Raw genomic sequence first — 27333 nt, 5'->3', positions numbered from 1 at the left:
ACATTTATTAATAATAAAAAGTAAGAATTCACTGGATAAATTTTGTATACATTTACAGAAAAGTCACAGTTTAAGAATCATCTTAACATTGGACAAAATTTTTCATTATTCTATATAAACAATCATTCGGCAAGTTGAGAAGTCTCTAGTTATTTAATAACTAAGTCTACATTTGAATTTTATAAAAAATTTTAATTATGAATAAAAACAACTTTTTTAGTCTTTACTACGTTTGCTGTACCATTTACTAAGCATTTCAAGTACACATTTTTTTCCCTTTATCCTTGTATTTTTTAATAAATCTATGTATGCAATATTTATTCTTAGCTAATGTTCTTATCATTGCCTTAGAAATAACTTTACTTAAGGGGACCGACGTTTTTTTAACTTCTTCGCTTTTTTCTTTATTTGCAGTAATTTCAATAATCTCATTTATACTTTTTTTATTCCAAGTAATACTGTTTATACCATATAATAAAATAATATTTAACACAGCGTTACGAGATTCACTCTTTTATTAACTTTTTTTTTAACACTGATAAAATGTAACTATTTTTTCTATTCAGTAATTTTAATTTCTAAAGTGCCAGTGACTCAAAAAATTTTAAAATAATCCCTGACAGTTCATCGACATGAGAATGTTGTATAGCTGCATGTAAGAAAAATCTGCAATGAAACTAACAGTTATTAGTTACTAGGTTTACCGTCTTTCTCATTGACTTTCAGAACTTAATTATCTCTAAAAAATCAGCTTTCGAAACTACACTTCAAATTTCTTTACCATAGAGATTAGGCTACCTTCCTGTTCGAATCAGTCCAGAACTGCAAAATCTGAGGAATCTATCGCTTGCATCAGAGCAATGCTTATATTGAAACACAATTTTGCAGTTTTTATGAAAATGTGTAAAAAAAATTTTTCCACTTTGAATTTTACAATTTCAAGATCGGAAAAAAGCAATATCATCGGTGTTACATGAAACACTATCTAGGGTTTTAGTGCTTAAATTATTTTCTGTGGTACTGTCCGAAGGTCCATTTTAGAGGAATACGAATATTAAGTGACGACTAGCGTAAATAAATAAATTTTCTATTTTTATTCTATTTTATATTATATATATTCCCTCCATAATAAAATTTTAAGACTCTTAAAAGGGTCGTACTTAACGAAAGTCGTCTCCTAACAAAGCTGACTGTGTACTTCGTGGCTCTCAGAAGTGTCAAGTGACAACCAAAGCGAACCACGAAGCCTTAGCACACAAAGTCAGCAAGTACCGGCTCCATAGCCAATAAGGCAAAGAAGTTTAACTAAAACTTCGTGCAAGATGCATTTTTTGCGCAGTGTTTTAGTTAGTAGTTTTCCACCGCTCGTCGAGTGCGGTTCCTAACTATTAGTTCAATATTTCAATCTAACTTGTTATAATTGCTCGATCACTTCATAGTTATATTGCTTGATAAATTCATGGTTATTATCGTAATTCATTGTGAAACTAAATAAATAAAATAGGAGAAACATACCAAATTGTGCAGAATATTCTATTAGTTAAAATTCAATAAAATTAATAACATCAAAAGAAGCAGCACTAAAGAATCATTTAAAATAAAATAAAAGAGGATAAAAAGAGGATCTATCAAAATAACAAATATATCCACACCAACATATTCGCACTTAATATTGTTAGTTGTAGAAGGAGAATTCTCAAAAATGGAGTCAGGATTTAATATAATCCAATAATTTCACTAATAGACACGCAATTATTCTTTAGATAATATTTAATAAGACCCCCGACACATAATTTTACGAGTAATAAAATAGGTAAAAGAACTGGCTAGAAACTGTTAGTGCAGCAGCTTCTGAGAGAGAAAAATGTCCTAGGAAAAAGATTGGAATTAATGAATGATTCAATTAAAAATTATCATAATTCACACGAATAAAATACTGAATTATCAGAAAGTAAGATCAATAATTTTAATGCAGAAATGAACAAAGAATGCGAGAATTTGATCATCTTCGCAGAAAGGAAACGCTAAAAATTAAAATAAAAAAAAAATAATAATAAAAAGTCTGGAAATTTACTAACAATTTACTCATAAATTTACTACTAATTCGAAACTTATTATAATCTTAACTTGCTTTATTCATGATTCATAGGTACATAAATTGCGCGTTGCACATACACAACACTCTTTTGGGTGTGTAAAAATTATCCACCGTATTAGGTCGCAGTGCATATATTTTTAGGAATGTATAACTGTAGCAAGTAGAAAAGAAAAATAAAGTACGGACAACTATACTTCAGGAAAACCAGTGTTGGGTCCATCGGATTACTTCCAGATGCCAGAGAGATAGGCGTGTGTCAGTATACCGTATGAGAAGAAAATTATCACTTTTAAATTAATTCAGAGAGACTCTAGCTATAGAATTGGAGTTGTTGTATACGACGGACTGTACGTAGCAGTGAATATAGTTGGAGTGCGCAGCATTCGTATTCTGCCCGGTATTCAAGCACACACATACGTTATAATTTAAGGAGTCAGAGCCTGCATTGTCACGTACTTACATAAATGCGTAGAAATACCAACACAGATTCATACACAGTTAACAATACGTATGCTGGTCAGTGGCCGAGAGTAAATACAGTGATAGCATATTTGAGCGCGCTAAAAGGCGAACAATTTCATTCAATGCAAAGAGAGAGAGAGAGAGAGGGAGTTTTAAATCACTCCCTACATAACAGTGGCGTAGCAACTAGGATATATAGCTGCACAGGCCATCTGAGAAATCCCTTCGCCGTATACTCCTTTGCTTAAAGTAGATGATATCATACAAGCGTGCGTGATTACACTCTCTCACTTCACGAAAAAACGCACGTAAAGCAAATTATACAACTAAGAAAATGGTCAATAAAAACGATGATGCCGATATGACAGTAGCTGAAGCGCTGATGGAGTCTCTCATTGCCAACTTCTTATTTCAGCACGCGATTAAATCCATCCCTATATTCGATGAAAAAAATATTCCGCTAAAGGATTACGTACAAGATGTTAGAAACGAAGAAAGCTGGGTCAAAGATAATTAAAAACATTTGTATAAAAGAGCAGTATTGCAGAATCTACGAGGTGCCGCACGCATAAGCATAAGCGGCCAAAATTACGAAAACCTCGAAGCATTTATAATCTATTTAAAAAAAGATATGCCTAGGAAAAACCGTTGCTTATTATTAAACTCAGCTGCAGGAAGTGCGCCAACGATAAGGTCAATCGGTTGGTATATATTATGATTATGTAAGCCTACTGTGATTTTAGAAACTATTTAAATAATTCGTATAATAGCAGAGTAGATATCCTGATCATCATCACACCAAATAGCGTAATTTAATGAATAAGAGATCGACAATCAGAATAATTATGCTGATAGGCAGTATAATAACTATCAAAATAATAATCGAAAATATTAATAATATAGTAATGGACAGAATTGCCGAGGAAATTATCAAAATCAGGGGAGAGATCGGAATTTTTAAAATCAGTCGAGAAACTCTAACTATTATCAGAATAATTTTGGATGATGTAGTAACGAAAATCCTAACAATTATTACACTCAAAGAAATGCTTATTTTAACCCTAGAAATAATCGAGGATACCAAGGTAGAAGTCAGAATTATTATAAATACCCTAAAATAATGATTATAACCAACGAAGTTTTAATCCTGATTATCAGAATCAGAATTTTCAAAATCAGTACCAACCAAAAGTTGATCGTTTGCCGCATCATGTAAACTCTTAGGCGACTCACCCCAATCGTCGTTCGGAGGTGAACCCTAAAGACAGAATTCAACCCCTACACCAAATGTTTCACCGTAAGTAATGAACATAGTAACAGAATCGAAACCGTCCATAGCGGTACGTGCCAGGGACTTGGCGTAGATAACGAGCCTAGAAGCATAAGGTTGTCAATCCCAGAAGGTAAAAAAGGTAAAAATCGCTTTATCACACTCATACTCGATAATGGTGCCGCCACAAACCTGATTAAATTAGATCAGTTGTACCCATATTCACGTGTAGAGACTATTTAAATTATTAATCTTACCGGAATTACACCCCACCCAGTTTTGACTCAAGAAACAACGTATATGACCATACAAGGAAAACCTACAATTTTTATTTATCATGTGATCCCTAACGATTTTCCGATCAAAGATGGCGGTTTATTGGGTCAAAACTTTTGAAAGGAACGACGAGCCACATTATCGTATTATCATGATGCCATTGTATAAGATAATGACTTAATGTACCCTATTCCTTTTTTAAAAACTCTTAAAAAAAAGAGCGATTAGAAAGGTATGAAAAAGAACAAAAAGCAATAAAACTTACGAAATGAGCATTAGATAGTCAAATTTTAGCTACCATCCTTAATACTAACAAAGAGACAGAGCGCTTTAGAAATGAAATTGACCAACAGAAATTTTATAACGGATACATCGTAGGCTCGCCCGACAGGTCTAATATACCTAAATACGAAAAATTTGGAGACATAAAAGCTGATTTTCATTTTCGAAATGAATTCAACAAATTGATTTTATCAGAAAGGGGCGACAATTTTATGAAGCCCACTAATTATAAAACTGATGAAAGTGGGACATACAGTAAAAATACTGAATAAGACGACCAAGAAACACTCTAACCCCATGCCATTATACAGAGTAGAAATACTCGTAGTGTAGAACAACATTGCCTTAATGAGGAACAAAAATATAACAATAAACCAACTAAATATACAATCAAGGCTCGAACACGTCAAGTAGTAAGAATCAATTTTATTAATACTAAGTTAACTGAAGGATACTTATCACGACTCAACGTAGGGCGTAATGACGCATATTCAGGAGAAAGAATACTAAGAAATAAAAATGGTCAGTGTAATATGATAGCGATAAACACTAATGAGGATATTGTTGTTGTTGTTATTAATAGTATTATTGTTATTATTGTTATTATTATTATTATTATTGCTATCATCATTACCATTATCATCATTATCATCGTCATCGTCATCGTCATCGTCGTCGTCGTCGTCGTCGTCATCGTCATCGTCATCGTCATCGTCATCATCATCGTCATCGTCATCGTCATCGTCATCGTCATCATCATCATCATCATCATTATCATTATAATTATTATTATTATTATTATTATTATTATTATTATTATTATTGTGACCCGTGGGCACTTGTATTAATCAAGTTAAAAATGGATTTATTACACAGGACCACAAAAAAAATTTTCAAGGCATAAAGACGCCATACAATGGACTATGTGTTTTTGGGGCCAATGTCTAAAATAGCTCCATCACGTCACTTTTTTTTTCTTATCTAAAAATAATTATAAATTAATGAATATGAACTACACTATTTTGCAAACGTAAATAATGTCAATCTCAGAGATAAACGTAACCGTGTAAGATTTCCTGTAGTTTCGTTAGTTTTTGTCTAAACATTGTATGGTTTTATTATCAGTTTGTATTTTTAACCTCAAACAAAAACAGTAAAACTAGCCATTTTTCAGTCTCACAAAAATTTAACTCATTTATACGCATGTATTTCACTTTCTCATGAGGGACAGGTCAAGGTTATATATTTATTTTTCTTAACTACATTTTGTTAAATACCTAACCCAAAAAATACACAATTTTACAATTTTGCCGTCAGTTTTTGTGTTTGATCAATTTATGATTGTCATATATATGTTTATCTGAATGCTAATTCAGATTTTAAAGTTTAACTATTTTATTTGTTTTAAGGCCTATATCCATGTTCAACCTTTAAGAAAATTTAAAAATTAGTGGGATAGTGTTTTAGTATAACTGCAAATGTGATAAAAATTGAAAAGAGGAAAAGTTTTTTTTAATACTTACAAATACAATATTATATGTATTTAGTAATTTAATAAAACCATTATAAAAAAAAAAAAAAAGTTAGATTAAACTTTCTTAACCATATACGATAGTAGTATTGTATTAAATCACTAATCCATATCATTATGTTGCATTCATAGCTCTTTTAGTTTAGATAGTCTTCCACTTCATAAAAATTTAAGCAACTGTGAACAAAAGTTATTGTTATTCAATATTTAATAATTGAGTGATGTTAAAGCTTGCTAATTGAAGTAGGTACGTGTTTTTTAAAAAAATAGCTATGTATTGCATTTATATCGTATTTAAAAACTTATCTCCGTTGGAACTTGCAGCCATCATAGCATTATACAAAAATACAGATAACTTTTGCGTAGTATGCGGACAATACTGTATTAAAAAACAACGGAGTAACGCAACAGATAATGTCAAAAAACTATTTAAAGAGTGTTTTTATAAATCTCTTGATATTTGTAATGAATAGACTCTAAGAGTCATGTCTTACTTGTTACTTATCAATGGGACGTTTTGTAAATGGGAGTAAACTATTTAAACGGTTTTCTACTCCAATGATTCGGCAAAAATTAATAATTAAAACATTTGGCTACTAGCGTGGTGTCATTTTTTGTATATGGTTTACAAGTTTATTCGTACTTTTTTTTGTGTACTCGTTTTATTATATTACTAAATGCATTTAATATTGTGTGAGTGAGTATTGAAAAAAAATTTTTCTCTTTCCAACATTTATCACATTTACAGTTATACTGAAATACAAGCCCACTAATTTTCTAACTCTCTTAAATATTAAGCATAGATATAGGTTTTTGACCAAATAAAATAGTTAAACTTCAAAATCTGAATTACCGTTTGGATAAACATGTAATATGACAATTACGAATTGACCAAACACAAAAACAGACTTCAATATTGTGAAATTATGTATTGTTCAGATTAAGTACTTCATAAATTGTAGTTAAAAAAAGAAAAAGAAATGATCTTAACCATTCCCTCTTGAAAAAGTGAGATACATGCGCATAAATTTGTTAAATTTTTGTTAGACAGAAAAATGGCAATTTTTTTTTTTTTTGAGGTTAAGAATGCAAAGTTATAATAAATCCATACAATATTGAGACGAGACCTTACAAAAGTACAAAAAATCTTACACGGTAACATTTATCTCCGAGATCGACATTATTTACGATTGCATATTAATATAAATCATTTCTGAAAAAATACGGTTTTTTCAGACATTATCTTAACCAAGTAATTTGGTAATTATCTCAGTCCAACTTATTTTTATTGTCATACAAATTTTTATTAACAATAGAATCCACTACAATCTTTTATGTACAAAGATTCTGTTCTAAAACCTTTTTTTTTGTTTTCACGATGTATTTTACAAAGCAGTTTTTACATCTACATTTAAAAATTAGTGTTTTAATCTACTGAAGTATAGTCCTTACCCAACTTTATAATGATGTTCCAGTTTCTTCCTATTTTGGGTGTCAATTTTTAACTGTGCTCCCCAAAAATATTGTAGAATTTTGGGAAAATGTTTTGATCCGTAAAAGGAAAAGTTATTACATTTAAAGTATTATAATGTGCATTATTCGGAAGGTTAAGATTATAGTTAGTAGTATTTTAAATTTTTAGTGCTGTAAAAAACGAGACTAAACAAAATTTTTTGAGAAAATCGGTTGGCTAAGATTTCTTATTTAACTTAATATGATACTTTAATTCTGCTTGAGGTATTGGTGATAAGATGATAAAATACATCTGTCTACTGCGTTGAATACTTTTTTTGAGTATGATAAGGTGATACAAATTGATGTTAGATAAATGACAAGAGGCAGTGAGATTGTAAAATCAGTTAGTAATAATTTGATTTTGATAAACAAGAGAAACATCGAGAAAATTAGTTTTTTTATTTACAGAGGGTTCAAATGTTAATTTCCAATGTTAGTTGTCATTGTTCTAAGTATGTTGTACTACTTTAATACTGTCCGTCTTGATATACATTATAGTACTGACCACATTTCGAAAATAAAATAAGGGCCAAATATTAAAATCAGTTTTAAGTTTATTTAAGTAGTATGACTCTAGTTTATACATTACTATGTCGACAAAAATTGGTGATGTAAGCGAACCTATAGGTGTACTGAACGTCTGTTGATAAGACTTTTCATTAAATGAAAAAAACCTGTTATGTAACCAATAATTTGTTAAAGGAAGTTGTAGCAAATTTTGTTTTTTCTAAATATATGTACAAAAAAGTTATAAGTTTGACTAAGATGAAGTCAGGTTAATTAATAAAAAAACTGTCTGAAAAAAATCCACTTTCTTTTAAATGATTCATATTAAGAAGTCTAATATTTTTATGTTTGTCATGTTCATGTACACAGACACTTAATTTATTTGTTTTTATTAGAATATTGTGCATTTAACGTAAGTTTCTTCTAACAGCGTATTACAATCATAAGCTTCTATATTTATACATTGCCATCACAACTTTGCGTTTTGTTGACACTTTTTTTTTTATATATTATAGTGCTCTACGTCCGGCTCCTTTGATAAGGGCACTACTACATTTTGTTGACTCTATTTAGTTTTGATGTATATGCGTGAACTTTTAGTGTAACTAATAATAAATGTTTTTCATCTTGCGTTTACGTCTTCTAGCTCTCGTTTTAAAACTAAATTCTTGGATTTATTTGCGTATGTCCTTGAGTTCATCAATTTTAGCCTGCTTGGTAGGGCTTAGGAAATTCGGCAGATAAATAGAAATTCATTGCCATCAACATTATCCATATTTTAATTAAAGCTCACTATAATTCTTAATTTTAACCTACAAATTACACTACGTGTACAAAAATTGATTACCATCAGAATTTTTGTTATAATTATGAAAAAAAATTTAAAAGTGAATTTGAAGTTGGATTTTTAATAACATTATTATAATGTCAAAGAGATTGAAATTATACGTTGTAAATAAAGATCATGGTAAAACGGTGTATAATAAAAAAACACAAGAAGATATGTTTATGCAAAGTACTAAATTTTGAATCCAAAGCACAAGTGCTACTTTTTTTTCTAAATTAAGAAGTGTCGTAATATTTCTCCAATTTATTAATAATATTTAAATGCAGCAATACTAGTTCTATGACACGACTTTCCTGGCTATTTTTGTAAGCTGTTGTTATTTAGTCTATAGTTATCATACATTGGATATAAATGTATCCTACAAAAGAGCAGAGCAACAAGGTTTACAATTTTTTTTTACCACCTATAAATCGGAAACACAAGATGTAGTAAAAAGCTGATTTTTTGATATATTGAAATATTTTCCACAATTTTTAGAGCGTGAACCAAGTCCCTAACAAAAATAATTGAAAATTCCATTTTTTAGGAATAAAAAACTTTTGCATTTACAACTTTGTGGTCTAATGTCAATGACCAAACCTTGAAAGTGTATGGAACAAGGAAGTTCTGTTTTAATGTGATTTAGATTTTATTTTACCTTTTATACCCCCCTCATGAAACTATAAAGGGTATAGTAAAAGAAGTAATTTTTTTTTACATTTCGCGATGTTTTCTTGTATTTTCAAGTTTCTGGTAAGAAGGTAGTGCTAGAAAAATAAATAAAAATGTTTACGAAATGTATTTATGACATCAACAACTTTTTTGTTAACACTGAATGCGTAACTCCTTATTTTATATGTACAAAAAAATCCTTTTTTCTTAGCTGTATCTTAAAAACTTAAAGAGAAACATTTTTTGACTACGAGCGCAATGAAATAGCTTTTTTGGGTATATAAGTACAGATACATAAGTAGTCAAACGTTTTATTTTTCTTAAACCTACATTTTATCTCGATTGTCTATAGACCTAAAATAGCCATGTAAAAAGTTCCGTGCGAAATACTGATTTCAATTTTGTAGACTTGTGCAATCTTGAGGCTGGTAATATTTTTCCCTTCAACAAAATTTTTCAGATTTGAAACTGCAGATTGTGGTATGAAAATAAAGCTACAAACTAAATTTGATTTTAATCAAATGTAAACTTTTTGTGGCAGTCTATTTACATGTCTTTATAAGTGTCAGTTACATTTTTTGCCCTGGCAAATACATCGTGCATTTTTGTCAAGAATTCGTGCTTCAAAAGGGTTCACAGAAGGACATCATTGAACCTATATTCTTAGGTATATTGCGGATGACTTAACAACACTAGAAAAATTTAAAAAAAGGGTTATATGGATTTAATAAATAATAAGAATAGTTATTTTACAATAAACCGCGTAAAAGAATACGTCACAAAGCAATTAGAAGTTAAGAATGCTTTCTCAGTTTATTTTGTAATGAATTAGAAGCAAGAAATAAGATTACTGAAATGCTCCATATTAGCATGACTAAAAACTCTATTGGTCCATCATGTAAAGTCTTATGCATTGTTCAAAAAACGTGTACTGACATCTGAATATGTCTCAACACGGGTATTCAAATGACGCGGTCGGAGATTTTCAAGAGGCACACTTAATAAATCAATAATATTATTCAAGATACAAACAACGATATTTCTTTTTCCAAGTCGGATCTTGTACACTGTCACTGGCAAATTCTAGCAACTGCTAATTTCAACAGAATCTTTTGAAAAACAACTTATATATTTGAGCGAATGATTGACAATGCTTGCTAGAATTAAGTTCAGCATAAATTTAAGAATCAGTAAGACTTTCGATATGACGTTTCATTTTCGAGGTTCATCGTGTACATCAAGGTAGTATTCGATGGACAAAATCCAAAATCCTGAAAAAATTTATGATTTATAGAAATTTAAGTTTCTTACAAATCAAAAACAATTGCTATTTTGTCTTGGTATAAGCAACTTTTAAAGACTCTTAAATACTTCAAAATAGTAATGTCGTTTATCCGTGTTGTAAACTTCTCAGTGAAAATTCTGGGTAGGTACAAGAACAAAAACATATCAGAATTAAAAAAAAAAAAAACGTTATAAATTCAGGGTTTTTAATGTTTTACTTAAACAAAATAATATTTAGTAGCATCAGACAGTGGTGAAAGAGCAGTAAGGGGTGTAATTTTTAAAGTTAAAAATTACACTATTAAGAGGAGCGTCGTTGGCTTAGTGGTAAGTATGCTTGTTACGTATACAACATTGTTCTAGGGGGGCGTGGATTTGATTCCCGGTAAGTGCAGATTTTTTCAAAAACTGTTATCACCAGAAAAAGTCCCTATGAAACCGTGGATGCTTTGAAGTGGATTTTTCCGTGAAATTTTCCTTCAAAGTAATTTCAGAATATTTTGCTTGCCTCACATGTTTTCGGGCTTGGGTAAATGCGAAACAGTGTTAGGGCTATAGGTAAGAATAAGCGAATCCGATGCGTCAGGCAGAAATCGCCGGCCTTACCAGTGAGGAGTCGTCCCTAAAAAATGGGACTTCCCTGGGGATGCTACTTAGTCTGGATCCAATGGTTCGGCAGAGAGCGCCAGCTTAACGTGGACGTCCCAAAATACGGAGTCTTCTTCGGGGAAAGGCTACACAGTGGCGAGTGGACCCGATGCACCACTAGTACAGGGAGTGTCAGCTCAACTGGCGCGGTGTTTCACCGAAGATACTCACACTGTGCCCATGGCATGATTAGGTATGATATCAATTAAGAGTTTGGTAATGGGTGCAGAAATACACCCCCACACATAGATGGTGAGTGGATGGCCCCGGTGACTAGACAAATAGGCTTTCACGGTAACCCGATAAAAAAAATCATAATAAAAATAAAAAAATAAGAAAATAAAAAAATTACACTATTAAGAACTTATATTGTTAGCCAGTAGATGTTTCTTAATATAAAAATTAGTATGTGAAACAAAAACAAAAGTGTTTTGAAGAGGTTCCAGCGAGTACGAATACTTACCCGCATCTTGCAGCCCTAATTCGCTCAAAAAATTTTGATAGTTGGCACTACTGCCGCAAGAAAGACAGGCTGAATTATGAAAATACGACGACTCAATCGTATTAAAGAAATAGAATATCTCAAAATTTGTTTCGATTATCTATATTTTTCCTGATAGCATTTGAAAAATGAAGCTATAAGCTATAACACGTGTATACTGATAATACTCGACACTTTCGATTTGAGTTGCAAATCATTAGTCTTAGTATACGCGCCATAACCGCTCTAGTTAAAAGAGCGAGCTTCGAGCAAAAAATTCTAAAAATTTTGTCTGGTAAAGGATATAAGAAAGATACCTTTAGATTTAGCGTAATCTAAGGCCCCATTTATAGTGATTGCAGCAGCCGATGGAAAAGTCGGCAAAGGTAGGGAAAGGTTAGAGAAAGGTAGGCAATCAGCGCCACTGGCTGTTGCCGTTTCCTTACTTTTGATTCATGTTGCTAGCTGTTCCTCTTTTGTATATAGGTATACAAAGTAGTATCAACAAGGGATAGCATTTGCTAGGAACGTGAACCAAAAGTAAGGACAGGTAAGCAACAGCTAATGGCACTGATTGCCTACCTTTGCCGAACCTTTGACGACTTTTGCTTTCGGCTGCTTTTGGTTACTGCACTCACTATAAACGGGGCCTAAACTATTCAATGATGTATGTATAATATGGTGACACTAGGGCGCTGGAACCTCCTTAATCGACTAGAATTATAAAAACAACAGTGATCATATTACTTGCGATCACTAGATACTTTGATTAAGTAGCGATTTTTCCAGCTACCATAGACTTAGATATCTTACGCCTAATAACTTACGCTTAATAAATTCATATGCTAGAAAAGTTTTCGTAAAACATCGTCAGGATTCCTGTCATGCTGTAGTTCAGTCCTGTCCATCAAAGATATATAGTCTAAGTGTTTAACATTACTCATAGATCCTTCCAGCCTCACTGATGCTCACTCAATTTCTATCTCAGTTTTTAAGTAACTTAATCAAACACACCTTATGATTCTCAAGAGGACGCACTCTTCGCAGGACCACTTATTCCAGAACTCAATGTGTTACGTACCCTGATGTATCGCTATCCATCTTTCCATATCTTATTTGCGTAAAGTATAGGCAAATTGGCATGGAAAAAAAAAACTTGGAAATGCCATCTAGAGGCAATATTCTTAAAGGTATCCAATTGCTTTGTTCTAGGCCAGTCCTACTTAAGAATTTTATTGATAAATTTTTGTTTGATTAATGAGTGCTGATGTTAGATCAAGTAGGTGTAAGCATGCAACACAAATGAATAAGAAAATAAATATAGAGAGCGGCGTTGGCTTAGTGGTAAGCGTGCTTGCTACTGATACAACGCTGTTCTAGGGATCGTGGGTTCGATTCCCGGTAAGTGCAGATTTTTTCAAAAACTTTTTTCAACGGAAAAAGTTCCTATGTAACCGCGGCTGTTTCGGGGCGGGTTTTTCCGTGGAATTTTTCTTCAGGGTAATTCCAGGTTTTTTCCTGGCTCCACAGGTCTTTGGGCCTGGGTGAATGCGAAACAGTGTTAGGGCCTAATAGGTAGGGATTAGCGGGCCCGATGCAAGGCAGGGATCGCCGGCCTTACCGGCGAGGAGTGGCCCCTGAAACATGGGGCTTCTCCAGGGATGCTAATTAGCCTGGATCCGATGCTTCGGACCCAGGCTACACAGTGGGGAGTTGACCCGATGCACTTCCCTCCGGTGCAGAGAGTATCAGCTTAACTGACAAGGTGTGTTACACCGGAGATACTTTTACTGTGCCCATGGTATGATTTGTATGGTATCAATTATAGAGAAAATTTAATGGGTGTGGAAATACGTCCCCACACATAGGTGGTGAGTGGGTGGCCCCAGCGACTGGGCCAATAGGCTGTCACGGTAACCCGATATATATAAAAAAAAAAAAAAAAAAAAAAAAAAAAAAAAGGAAATGAATACAATAATTATAAACTTTAATGACAAATGGTATATTAACAATACCAAAAAAAATCTTAGTTTCTAAACAATATTTACGCTGAGTTTTTTTAACAAAGTAATAAACAGTATGAACAATTTTTAAACTTGTGTAAGACAATAATATTTAATGAAATTAAAGGGAATAGTAACACTGAGTCTATAAAAAATAGTAAGATATTAATAAGGAGTCAATTGTTACTGAGTATCACTACTGAGTTTATAAGCCCTGAGTACATCTTAATACACTTGAGCAGATATAATAGTAAAAGTGTATGCGTGCACTTTATTGTCTATCTGTGTGTGAGTGAGTGAGTGAGTGTGTGTATGTGTGTGACTGTAGTAAATGCATCTGTGTGAGAGAGTTTGAACTAAGCACGGTTATAAAATGAGTTTTCACTGAATTTAAAACTGCATTAACCATACAACACTTGATTATAACACTAATGCAGTGAAAGCACAAATGAAATATAAGTGGTTGCAGTGAGCCTTATCTACTGTATTATAAGTCCTTCTGTGATTAATAGGTTATATTAACCTCACAAGACGTGTGTTATGTCAGCAGGTTTTTTGTATAAAACTTACTCTATGAGCATATCAAACTTGAACAGTATGTTTTTGATACTGATATGATATATATATAATAAATTATTTAATACACCAAGTTTAACTAAGTTATTTAGTATACTGAGTTTAACTGAGTGCATAATGATTAACTAGCTTGAAATACTAACTGAAGTGAGTTTGAGCATTAACTATTTGATGACTAGCCAAAAAAAACGGACTTTAGCTTAACTTATTGAGAGCTAGTTGCCCACTAAAAATTATGAGTATACATAACGGTAGGTAATAAATAAACGCGCGAACAGCAAAAGCAGACCAATCACATCTAATACGCCAGCGTGTTAGAAAACGGCATGCAACTAGAAAAAATTGAAAGTCAGTCACGCTTGTAATTCGTGAGCCATGCAGTGCTGCTATCACATCTACTGTAAAAAAGTGTGCGTAATTCGGAAAGACACTGCTGCTTTCAAGATTCTGAACAATTTAATTTATAAATAAATATTTATACACATGTAAATTTTAATAATTACAAAGTTAACGTTATCAGAGCTTGTACATAAAGTGTAAGAGGAAGCAAGTATAAATAATAAAGATAAGACTGCTTTAAAAAAGTAGTTATTCCAAAATCATGAAGATGATTTCAACATGGCCAAGTCCGATAATTCTGGTAGCGTGAGTTAGATAAGGCAATACATGTATTAGTATTAAGGATCAAGAGCATATATGTTTGTTATGATTATGTGTTGTAATATAAAGATTAAGAACAGAGAAAAAAATTCAACTGAAAACATGCAGTATTTGTATTATTATGTATGTTGCAGTAATTGATCTATACAGTTGTAAAGCGCAGTTATACTATAATGTTCAAACAAGCTTCATTTTTTAAACATAACAATAACACTATGTTTTTTTAGCAGAGAATTTTCATACGTTAAGTAACAGAAGTACCTGTCAAATCCTCTAAAAGAAGCCCAAAAAACTTACCACTTATTCTCTGAGGTAATTTTTTTTAGTAGTCTCAAATCTCTTTCTTTGCAAAAAAATTGATGCATAAAATTGGACAAAAATTTTTAAGAACAATTCGAAAAATCTAATTATTAAAATCATATTTTGAAAAATTGGAACTAAAAAAGTAAATAAAAAAAAATGTATTTCAATACACCTTAAGTGAATTTTTTTAGTGTTAGCGTGTTTTATAAACCAAACCAGATTTTTTTTATAATTAAAAATTGTTAAATTTAAACCATCTTGTATTATAAGCAATCAAAAATGTCATAAGCATGACAATCTTTTAGAAAACCAATAAAAGAAAATGTAAAAATTGAAATAAAATGATCAAGTGGAATCATTAAAATGCACTCTCTTGTGTGTTTTAAAATAACATTACAGACACTAAGCTTAAAACTAACTTATGCTCAAACACTGCTTGTAGAAACCTACTGATGTATCCGGAAAAATATTTGCAGTCAATTCTAACTGTAAAAAAGACTTATACAACAACGCAGCCACATTATCACCGTTAATTTAATAAGATTTTCAAAATGACATGCCAATCGTAGAGAGTTTTTTGCAATTTTTTTGCACAAAGCTTGCAGTCAATGTTTGTACGAGGCGTATGCGTTAGCACACACTAGGCTCGGATAGGGTGATTGGGAAAACACAATAAAAACACGATAAAATTAAACAGCATAAAAATAACAACTTTTAATGTCACTTACAAGCCAAGAAAACACAGTTAATATTCACAAAAATTGTAAAGGTCAAATTTATACCGGAGAAAATAAATACTGTCTATATTCTTAAAGCAACGAACTATTGAAATATATAAAGGTGAAGAATGTAGAAAGAAAAGAGTTAAGTTGAATAATACGATATGTAAACACGCACTGGCCTTGAGCTCGCAAGAGATTTTGAAAGTTACTCGAAATAAATGTGAAACTGAAAGCACTGATAGAGTATAACTGATTGAACTATTAAATAACTATAAATCACTGTCTGTTGAAAAATGCACAATTACTGTCTGTGGAAATACACTAGAGTTTCACTGAGTCTTGCTGTTGATAATCACTGGTAGTTCGATGAGATTAACTATTTGAGCTGGTCTGCAAATTATGCAATGAGCAACTTAAACAAAGCACTAAGTGCACTGCACTGCACAACTGAGTTTTGTCCACTGTATAGCGAGAGTTAATCAGAAGATTTACACTAGCATTTAAGGTGATATATGCACCTTTGAATGCTAGAGTTTGGCAACGTAACTTAAGAGAGTCTTTCTTCAACGAGAGCTGAGTATAATCTGGCGCTTACAGTATACAAAGCTTGCCGCGTGAATACGCACACACACACCTGCAGCGCGCCAAGTTAACCAAGCGCATACGCACAGAGCGTTGAGCCGCCAGAGACAACAAATGTACACAATGTACACAAAAGCCGGGCCTACTGTCGGTCGCTCTCATTTCCAACATTCCGCCCGCCGTCAGTCAACGGCTGACAACAGCCGTAGACCGGCAGTGGCGCCAACTTGTGAATTGGTCTCTTGAGAGCGCCCACTGAGGTCTTGAGAGTCACTACTCTAACTAGGCCATCCTTGCCTGGGTGGACGTCGACGACTTTGGCCAGCGGCCACTTTCCTGGTGGTAGAGTCTCACTAGTTATAAGCACCAATGAGCCTGTCTTGATGTCATGAGCTGGAGTATGCCACTTGGAGATTGAGTTTAATCTAAGCAAGTACTGTGAAGACAACTGCTTCCAAAACCTTTGTTTTTGAGCTTAGATTAGCTGCCAGCGAGTGAGCATTGCTGGAGGTAAATCCAACAAGTACGGTTCTGGTGGTGAGTTTAGCGCTGATCCGACTAAGAAGTGTCCTGGAGTGAGCGTGTCCAAATCCTCTGGATCATTGGTAAGTGGTTCTAGTGGTCTAGAGTTAAGTATTGCTTCGATTTGAGTGAGCAACGTCGTGATCTCTTCAAGCGTGTAAAGATTCTCTCCCATAGTCCGATGGAGATGGTGTTTCATCGACTTCACTACTGCCTCCCATTTTCCTCCCATGTGAGGAGCAGCTGGAGGGTTGAAGTGCCATGACGTTCCATCTTGGGCGAGCATGGCTGATAGATGAGAATTTTGACTGATTGCTTCTGAGTATAACTGTTGAAGAGCCCTGTCTGCACCAACGAAGTTCGTCCCACAATCAGAATACAACTTAAATGGACGTCCCCGACGTGAGACAAATCGCCAATACGCTGACAAGAATCCTTCGGTAGAGTAATCTGTCACTGCTTCGAGATGCACAGCAGAGGTCGAAAAACACACGAACACACATATCCAACCCTTGTATGTCTTCAACCCTCTGCCGCGCCAAGATTTGAGATGTATTGGACCTGCGTAGTCGATACCTGTGTGAGCAAACGGTCTGGAGGGAGTCACCCTGGCCTCGGGTAACTGTCCCATGAGTTGTTGTGCTCTTTGTGCCCGGTACCTGGCACATTTGACACAGTAGAGGATTCTGGATCGGATGGGGGCCCTTCCACCGATTATCAAAAACTCTTGACGAGTTTTGCTAAGAGTGAGCTGAGTTCCTCCGTGTAGAGTTTGTCGATGAGCCTGATCGATAGCCAAACTGGTGAATTGAGCTTGACGAGGAAGTAGGGCAGGATGTTTTGCATCAGGTCTGAGCCTGGCATTCATGAGTCTGCCTCCCACACGCAGTATGCCAGCATCATCAGTATATGCCATCAACCGGTGGAAAACATGGCCCTTTGGGAGAGAACCTGATTTGAGCATCTTGATTTTCTCCTTGAAACATTCCTGTTGAGTTAATCTGATGAGTAAGAGCTTAGCTTGAGTGATACGTTCTGCAGTGACAGCTACGGATGATTCCTGGTGTGTGAGTAAGGCTTTGAATTTGGCACAAGCAAGTAAGAGGGTGGCTGAGATACGATAGAGTTTGTGCAATGTAAAGCTGGACTGAGTGAGCCTGAGTAGGAACTCCGAGTCTGAGACTGATGACACCAATGCTGACACCTGACGCGCCTCTGTCTCATTCTCCACCTCGACGTCACTCGGCTGCAGAGGCCAACCATCCTGGGGTTGTATCATCCACTCCATCAGAGTTCCATGCCATCAGAGCCTATGCTCAATCAATTGTGAAGTGAGAATCCCTCTAGAGGCACAGTCAGCAGGATTCTCCTTTCCAGGGACATATCTCCAATGTGCTGCAGGGACCAGATCCTGAATTGCTGCAACTCGATTCCTGACGAAATCCTTCCACTTATTTGGATGAGAAGAAATCCAATAGAGTGTGACTGACAAATCTGTCCATAAGTGAATGTTGCTGATATTGAGTGTGAGTTGGTCGGTGACATACTTAGTGAGTTTAGCCAGGATGAGAGCTGCTGTCAACTCCAACCTTGGTATTGACATCCTCTTCAGTGGTAATACTTTCGTCTTGGAGCAGACGAATGAGCTTGACGTGGCTGAGTCTGACTTTATCACCAGGTAAATCACAGCACTCATAGCATCCTGAGACGCATCAGCAAAGCCATGGAGTTCCACTGCAGAAGAAGGATGTGCTCCAAGCCATCTAGGAACCGTCACTCCGGAGAGTTTGGCTAGATCATCTCGTATTTGTAGCCACCTCTGAACGAGAGCATCTGGTATGGGTGTATCCCATGTAATTTTAAGTAGCCACAATTCCTGAATGATGAGTTTGGCTGCAACAATCACTGGAGCAACTATTCCAAGAGGATCAAAGATTTGAGATATTTCTGAAAGAATTATTCTCTTCGTTGGAGTTTGACTGAGAGGCTTGAGTGTGCACTGAAAGGTGAGATTGTCTGGAAGTGATTTCCAAACCATTCCGAGTACTTTAGCATCACAGTCATCGAGAGAAAGTGCTGATTCTTCACTGGAGTTTCAGTAACTGAATCCTGGCGAGTTTGAGTGCCACTTAGCCAGGGGCAATCTGCCCGCCATGCACAGCTCCTTGAGTTTGAGGGCCTGCTCGTTCAACTCATCTGGAGTCTCCGCTCCACCAAAAATGTCGTCTACATATCTGCCGCTGGTGAGAATCCGGGCCGCCTGGGGGTAACGGTGCCCTTCATCCTTCACCAGCTGCAGCAGTGAGCGTGTGGCCAGAAATGGAGCAGGCCTCGTCCCGTAGGTCACTGTGGTGAGCTGGAAGTGAGCTTCTTCGTGAGTTTGGCTATGCCAGATGATTCGCTGAAGATCCCAATCGTCTGGATGAACCTTGATCTGACGATACATCTTGGAGATGTCCGCAGAGAAAGTCCATTTGAATGTGCGTAACCAGAAGAGTATATCTGTTATGTTGGGCAGTAGATTAGATCCCGTGTGAGTTATGCTGTTGAGTGAATGTACAGAAGAAGTAAGGGCTGATCCATTGAAAACCACCCTGATTTTGGCGTTGTCTCCATCTTCCTTCAATACGCCGTGATGAGGCAGATAAAAATGAGGCTTGATGTTGAGCTCATCTGCAGGCACCGGTCGCATATGGCCACGACTTAAATATTCATTCATGAAATCTGTGTAGAGCTTGTCGTACTTGTCGTCTGTTTTGAGCCTGGCCACCGTGCGATCGAAGCATTTACGAGCACGGTTGACTGAGTTGCCCAGCAGAGATGAAGATTGCTTCAGAGGAAGCTTCACCACGTATTTTCCGGTGCTATCCCGAGAGTGAGTTCGCACGAAGTGTTCCTCATACTCCTGTTCCTCTGGTGTAAGCTGCGAGCTTGACTTTGAAGGGACCTCTTCTTGAATCCAGAAGTTGATGAGTAATTCCTGAAGTTTATCTTATATTTTTGAAACGATATGGTGAGTGTGACGAGTAATCTTTGTAACAGGCTGGTTAACGCAACCCGATAAAATCCAACCAAACAGTGTACGTTGAGCGATAGGTTCTGATAAAGAACCTCTGAGCAGATCTGAGGTGATTATAGCTAAATAGTAGTCAGTGCCAAGTACCACGTCTATGTCTCGTGGAAGATAGAAATGGGGGTCAGCTAACTCCAGAAACTCCGTATGCAGCCACGATCTTGTCTTACATTGAAAAGATGGTAGTGGAGCTGTTACTCTAGGTAAGACGTGGAGCACCACATCGACGTTGGAGTCAGAATATAATGAAAACAATCTGAGTTCTACTTTACCAAGTGCTTTACTGACTACGTTGCCTCCAATGCCCAGGATACGGATGTTGGACTTCGTGCGCGCCAGCTGCAGACGCTTCACAGCATCTTCCGAAATATATGATAATTCTGAACCTTGGTCGATCAGAAGCCTGAGATGATGATGTGCAGCTGGAGCACGTACCTGGGCTACTGCTGTTGGCAACAAGATAGATGAGTGACTAGATGTTTGGTTGGACGATGTGATCCTTGTTGAGTTTGACTTGATGTTGACTCTGGGATGAGTATTACTAGATGTGGAGTTTCGACGATGAGTTTGTCTGATGACTGCGCTGATTTCCTATTCTTGATGTTGAGTCAGCTGAGACGCCAACCTGATGATCGGTTGCAACAACCGAGCGCCATGAATCATGGTATGGTGAGCCTTACCACAGTTTTGGCACCTCTTCGTGTTCATACACTTAGCGGCAGCATGGCAGCCCAAACAGTTGAAGCACAAAGGCTTGTCATCCACGAACCGGTATCGTTGGTCAATGAAGAGGGCCGCGAATGCCAGACAGCGAGCAATAAAATGTTGCTGGTTGCAGTACGTCCACGGGAACACTGGAGGAGCCGGTCAATCATCCTGCGACCGAGCCGAACTCCCAACCCGATTCTGCTGAGCGTTACTGCCCGGTTGAGTGTTGCCGAGCGGATGAGTTTGACCTGTATGAGCGTGCTGAGCTTTGCTCGGTTTGGATTGAGTCTTACTAGATGTGGATGAGTTATCTTGTCTCTTGGTTGACTAAGCATCAACCATCTTCAAGGCTTGGGCCCGCTCGATCAAAAACTCCTCCAAGGCTTCGCACACCGGGAAGTCGGCTCTTGCAGGTGTCGATGTTTCCCACGCCTCTTTGGTGGGTCGATCCAACGCTCGGAGCAGCTCATCCACGAACAAGGCATCCAGCACCTCTTGAGCAGAGCCAAGGCCAGAAATAAGCCTGCGGAGCTTTCGACTCTCTGTTGCCAAATCCATCAGCGACCCAACGCTGCCAACACGCATCGGTGGAATGCGTCTCTTGGCCTGCAGCAGCTGTGCGAGCACAAACCGCTTATTTTCACATCTTTCGAGCAGAGCATCCCAAGCGATCTTGAAGAATTCAGCAGTGAGAGGGAGTCCCTCGATGAGCTTTGCTGGCTGGCCCGAGAGCGACGCTCGCAGGTAGTAAAGGCGCTCCAAATGGGTGAGCCTCTCGTCTTCCATAGTACTTGAGAAAAGATCTCGGAAACTCACCCATTCTGTATAGTTGCCAGAGAATTGCGGAAGCTTAATCTCTGGGAGCTTGCCTCGTTGAGTGTGACTGACAGTAGTTGATGCTGCTGATGAGTTTGCCTGTGGATCCGGATGGGCAGCGAGCAGCCGGGTTATGAATCTCATTGACCTCGAGTATGCCTGCTGCGCGGCTCCCGACGCACTCTGACTGAAATACTCATTTCTGAGCAACACCGCCGGGCACGCATTTTCAATGAGAGCATGCTCACGTTTGAACTCCACATGGAACGCGACGCAGTCCTCTCTGAGCCTCATGGCCTCAGCGTGACTGCACTCCGCAGTCGCCTCCTCAGCAGCTTTGCCACACTGGCTCAGGCCAATTATGCGCGCTCTCTGTGACTCGATTTTCGCGAGGAACCCGGCCAGAATCACATTTCCCGTCGAGCGCGTGCCGCGCCCCGGCAAGCCGTCAGTCACAGCAACCCGCTGGCCATCGATGATGGTAGTCGCAGCGACATCGTCACTCGCAGCCGCGGCTGCTGCATCGGCCTTTTCCATTGCGCACTGCCACCGGATCACTCCCCAATCACCCCTATCCGGCTCGAAGGACCAAAATGTACGAGGCGTATGCGTTAGCACACACTAGGCTCGGATAGGGTGATTGGGAAAACACAATAAAAATACAATAAAATTAAACAGCATGAAAATAACAATTTTTAATGTCACTCACAGGCCAAGAAAACACAGTTAATATTCACAAAAATTGTAAAGGTCAAGTTTATACCGGAGAAAATAAATACTGTCTATATTCTTAAAGCAACGAACTATTGAAATATACATATAAAGGTGAAGAATGTAAAAAGAAAAGAGTCAAGTTGAATAATACGATATGTAAACACGCACTGGCCTTGAGCTCGCAAGAGATTTTGAAAGTTACTCGAAATAAATGTGAAACTGAAAGCACTGATAGAGTATAACTGATTGAACTATTAAATAACTATAAATCACTGTCTGTTGAAAAATGCACAATTACTGTCTGTGGAAATACACTAGAGTTTCACTGAGTCTTGCTGTTGATAATCACTGGTAGTTCGATGAGATTAACTATTTGAGCTGGTCTGCAAATTATGCAATGATCAACTTAAATAAAGCACTAAGTGCACTGCACTGCACAACTGAGTTTTGTCCACTGTATAGCGAGAGTTAATCAGAAGATTTACACTAGCATTTAAGGTGATGTATGCACCTTTGAATGCTAGAGTTTGGCAACGTAACTTAAGAGAGTCTTTCTTCAACGAGAGCTGAGTATAATCTGGCGCTTACAGTATACAAAGCTTGCCGCGTGAATACGCACACACAGACCTGCAGCGCGCCAAGTCAACCAAGCGCACACGCACAGAGCGTTGAGCCGCCAGAGACAACAAATGTACACAATGTACACGAAAGCCGGGCCTACTGTCGGTCGCTCTCATTTCCAACAATGTTAGTAAAAATTTTTGCAAGGGTTCTTGCATTCCAAAATTAATGCAAGATTTTGTGCAAAAACGAAAAAATTATTGAAAAATTTTTTGTATAGTTTTGAGCGTTCAGACTATCAAAAGGTACTATTATTATCGATTTTTTAAATTACACTTTATGAATAATTTTGTTGTACTAAAATGATTAAATTAACACAATTTTATAGATTGCACTATTTGACGTCGTAGTCACTATTGCATGTACAAGCAACAAAGCACATCATTTGTTTTGAAACTAACAGCTTATTATTAGACTGCCTGTGCAGCCTGAAAATAGTTTATTACTGTTTAGTTTTCTATTTCTTCAACGCAATCACAGGGTAATGGATGAGCATTGCATACTTGTTTACAGCTACAAATATTATTTATTTATTAGTAGATGCGTTACAGTATGGGAAACTCAACAGCCCAATATTCTACTCCATTTCAAATATGTCCTCCAAACAATTAAACTTTTACACGAAATATAATTTTTTGCTCATTTTTACATAAATAAAGGTACTTTATAATAGTGACGAATACTTCAGCGCCAATAAATATAGAGGTAAGAAATAACCGAACTCTGTATCATTCTTTTAATTCAAAAAATGTGGGTTGGTATAGGACAGTTTTTGTAGAGCCTAATCGTAATATTTATTAGTATTTTAAGAAACTGAGAATTTATCTTACTTGCTAACGCCGAATTTTCCAAACGTTCTTGTCCGAGATATTTCTGGTCTTATGCAAGCACGATTCTGTCTTTGTTCTGGTTGACGTATCCAGTCATCCCAATACCTACATGAAGTTTAATTGACAAGTAAAAGTGTTTGAATTTGACGTTATTAAGAAAAAACTGTTGACATCTTTACTTACGATTTTGGCCACTTATGAGATAATTCAAACCACAGTTTCTGAGTCAGCATCCAACCTAAGCCGGGGAAAAAGTCCGTTCTATATAAAAGGTGGGGACTTGCTAAGTCTATGAGACTAGATTTTCCATTATCATTCCAAGCAGATATGCACCATAAAGAAGGATCTTCTTTAAGTAGAGGATACGTACTAAGAAAGTATTCATAAAAATCTGGAGATATGTCCAAATCATCTGAAACAATATACTAGAAATTACTTTTTGCACAACTTAAAAATTTATTAGTAGTCATATCCAGATAGCATAAAATAATCTACTGAGCTATTTTTTTCTTAATATAAATATTGAATTTTTTTGCAGGAGACTAGAATCAAAATACTTTAATTCCGAAGGATTCTCTACGCAACTTCACCAGCACGCCAACGTGTATTTGACTATTGTAAATGAAAAACAAAACTGAAGAGTACATTGGTATTATTGAAAATTTTGATCAATATTTTGCCATTGTGATACGGCCTTAGTTTTGCCTTTTACATGTATTACTAAAATCAAAGTTCTCAACAGTTTTTCATTGAGAGACACAAGAAATCGCGCTCATTGACAAAAGATTCAAAAGCTAATTAAAGACACTCTTTTTTTTTTTTAAGTTATAGTTAAGCTGTCTTTTTCTAAATGTCAAGAAAGAGTTACATTTTTTTCTACTTTAATACCTTCTGTTAGACTAAAGTTACTATAGCTGTTTGTACCAAATTCTCTATTTAATTCAATTTTGGAAAACTTTTTGAACATAAAATTTGAGAAAACAATGATTTAAAAGTGAAGGAATTGTAGTATGTTTAATAAAATGTTCTGATTTCTTTCAAGTACCAAGACAAGTTTGACAATCTTAAGAATCTTTTTTTTTTTTTAGCTTGAACGAAATTTTTGCTGTCAAAATATATCAGGAGGAAGCCTAACAATCCTTATTCCTAAGAATCGAAATTTCTCTCGTTCTCCATATAAATCATAAACAAAATATATTACTCTTTATCTTTTGGAGCAAATAATCATGTGAGATACACTATTTCCACTGTTATGTTTTTTCGACTAGTGTACAAATCTTTTTAGGGTACACTAAAACAAATAAGCTTATAATAACCAATTTTTAGTATAAAAGATATATACAAAATGAGAACAGATTAAACATAGATTAAATGCAGCTAGCTATACGCATAAACTTACACGAATGTAAAAAATACAATGACCCAAGCTGAAAGACAAAGTGAGTTACACGAATTAACTTACACAAATGTTAAGGTCACGATGACAAGAGTTTGAAATTCTGGAATTCACAGATTTGAAAAACATTCAGTAGAATATTTTATATGAGTAAAAATTCCATATTATAAATACCTTCTTTCTTACACATATATTGCAATCGCTAGACACGATAAGGAGCGTTTTAAAGATGAAAAGTTTTTTATAATTCTGTTTGAATCTATTATAGTTCTGCAACAACAAGCAACAAATTTATTAATTTGACACATGCATAGATGTTGCTCAAACAGTATCACTTGGTCCAGATATTAATGGAAAATCACCAGAATTAAGGAAACGAGAAGTTATCGATATTTTCAAAATTGTAAAATACGAATTTGAAAACACAATATATTTAAATAGTTCAAAAGAAATGTGACCACAATCAGTCTGTTCAAAAATTAATGCAAACATTAAGGCAATCCACATCTGATTTTTCTATTGGCAGACAAGGGAAACGTCTTTGTTTGTTTGGAGAGATGAGATTATGTTAAAAAGCTTGCTATACTTCTTGGAGATACTGACTCGTATTATAAAAGAAAAGGGAATTTTTTAAAGTTCTGATAAGAAAAGGTATTCAAAAATTTTTAATTTCTCAATAACATTGACTGTTAAAACCGTAATTCAAATAACATACAGCTAACAAAAACGAGACACAGATAGTGAAAGTAAAAGATCTGTCAAAAAAACATGAAGAAAATATTCCGTAATGACGAATTATTTCTTCGCCAACCCAATAACCCACTTTCTTTTAAACGTATGATGTAATAATTTTTCAAAAATATACCAAAGAGAAACTGTATATCTACAACAGTCAATCCTCTTTAATAAGATGATTGATAAAACTAAGTTTTTTTGGGGAACCAATATTTATAATTTATTATTTTTATCATTATTATTTTCCATTATGAACCATTATTATTTTCCTTTTGATAAAAATTTATATTAACAACCATTAATTACTATCAGGTCACCAGTTTTCCCATTTTGCAGATGTGGAACGTGACGATAAGTACGTAACGTGATTAATGAAAGGTTTATAGATAATTTTATTTAAGTTTTGTATTACATTAGCATAAGCTTAACATTCACACATAAAATACAAAAGGAAAAACTTTTCAGATGAAGTTAATACGACAAAATCATGAAATTACAACTAGTCATCTAAAAACTGTCAACTAATAGATTTTCAATTTTTTTGTCTTTTAATTTTACAGCCATTTTGGCAGATTTAAAGGGTATTGGCTCCACATTGATGTTTCTTTTAAATGTCTATGCTACCATGATTGTTATATCGAAAAACTGCCTAAGATTAATTTTTAATCGCTTATATAACAATAAGGAATCTTATTTCATATGGCTTACAAACCATCAGAACACGGTCGTTAAAAGGAAATTGGTAAAGTTACAGAAGCAGCCACATTTACACGAATTTAGGGAAACTTCGAAAAAATAAGTTAGTAGTAAGCTCTTTAGACTATGCTAGCAAGTTTAAATTTTTTAAAAGCGATAGTAGAGTTTTCCATTTATTGTAATCTTAATACAACCATTGTAACGAACTATGCATAAAATGACTATTAATGGCTGTGTTGCTCTTTATGTATATGCTCTCGTTATTGGAACATCAAACAATCATCACACGTTTATTATTAGTCAATCACTTCCACAGCAATCGAGATCTATTATTTCATATGGCTTTCGAACCATAGGACTACAGTTGAACTATGCATATTAGTTTCTCAAAGGTGTGAGTCGAGTAAGTAAAGACAAGGTATCACACTTTTGAGCACGTGTTACTACGCCCATGAGCCACAAGGACTGTAGCCTAAGCTACAGTGCTACCGCAGATGCTTGAAGAAATCATTTCTTTTATCTTA

The 27333-nt window shown here is 35.5% G+C and overlaps 1 protein-coding gene across 1 annotated transcript in view; it reads right to left on the bottom strand.

Annotated features, from left to right (window-relative positions):
- The window catches only part of Mgat1 (alpha-1,3-mannosyl-glycoprotein 2-beta-N-acetylglucosaminyltransferase), a 511064-nt gene that overhangs the window by 85483 nt on the left and 398248 nt on the right, over positions 1-27333 (bottom strand). Inside the window, exons 7-8 of the mRNA XM_014357434.2 lie at positions 24166-24394; positions 23983-24087 (exon numbers count right to left, since the gene is read on the bottom strand). Of these exons, the coding sequence (XP_014212920.2) occupies positions 23983-24087; positions 24166-24394 (334 nt within the window). The remainder of the gene's footprint in view (positions 1-23982; positions 24088-24165; positions 24395-27333) is intronic.

The sequence above is a fragment of the Copidosoma floridanum genome, unplaced genomic scaffold, assembly GCF_036245765.1.
Source record: "Copidosoma floridanum isolate Cflo_tuat_1 unplaced genomic scaffold, Cflo_Japanese_pri ptg000028l, whole genome shotgun sequence".
Taxonomy (NCBI): Eukaryota; Metazoa; Arthropoda; class Insecta; order Hymenoptera; family Encyrtidae; genus Copidosoma; species Copidosoma floridanum.
The sequence above is the reverse complement of the archived record's forward strand: the minus strand, read 5'-3'. Positions and strand labels throughout refer to the sequence as shown.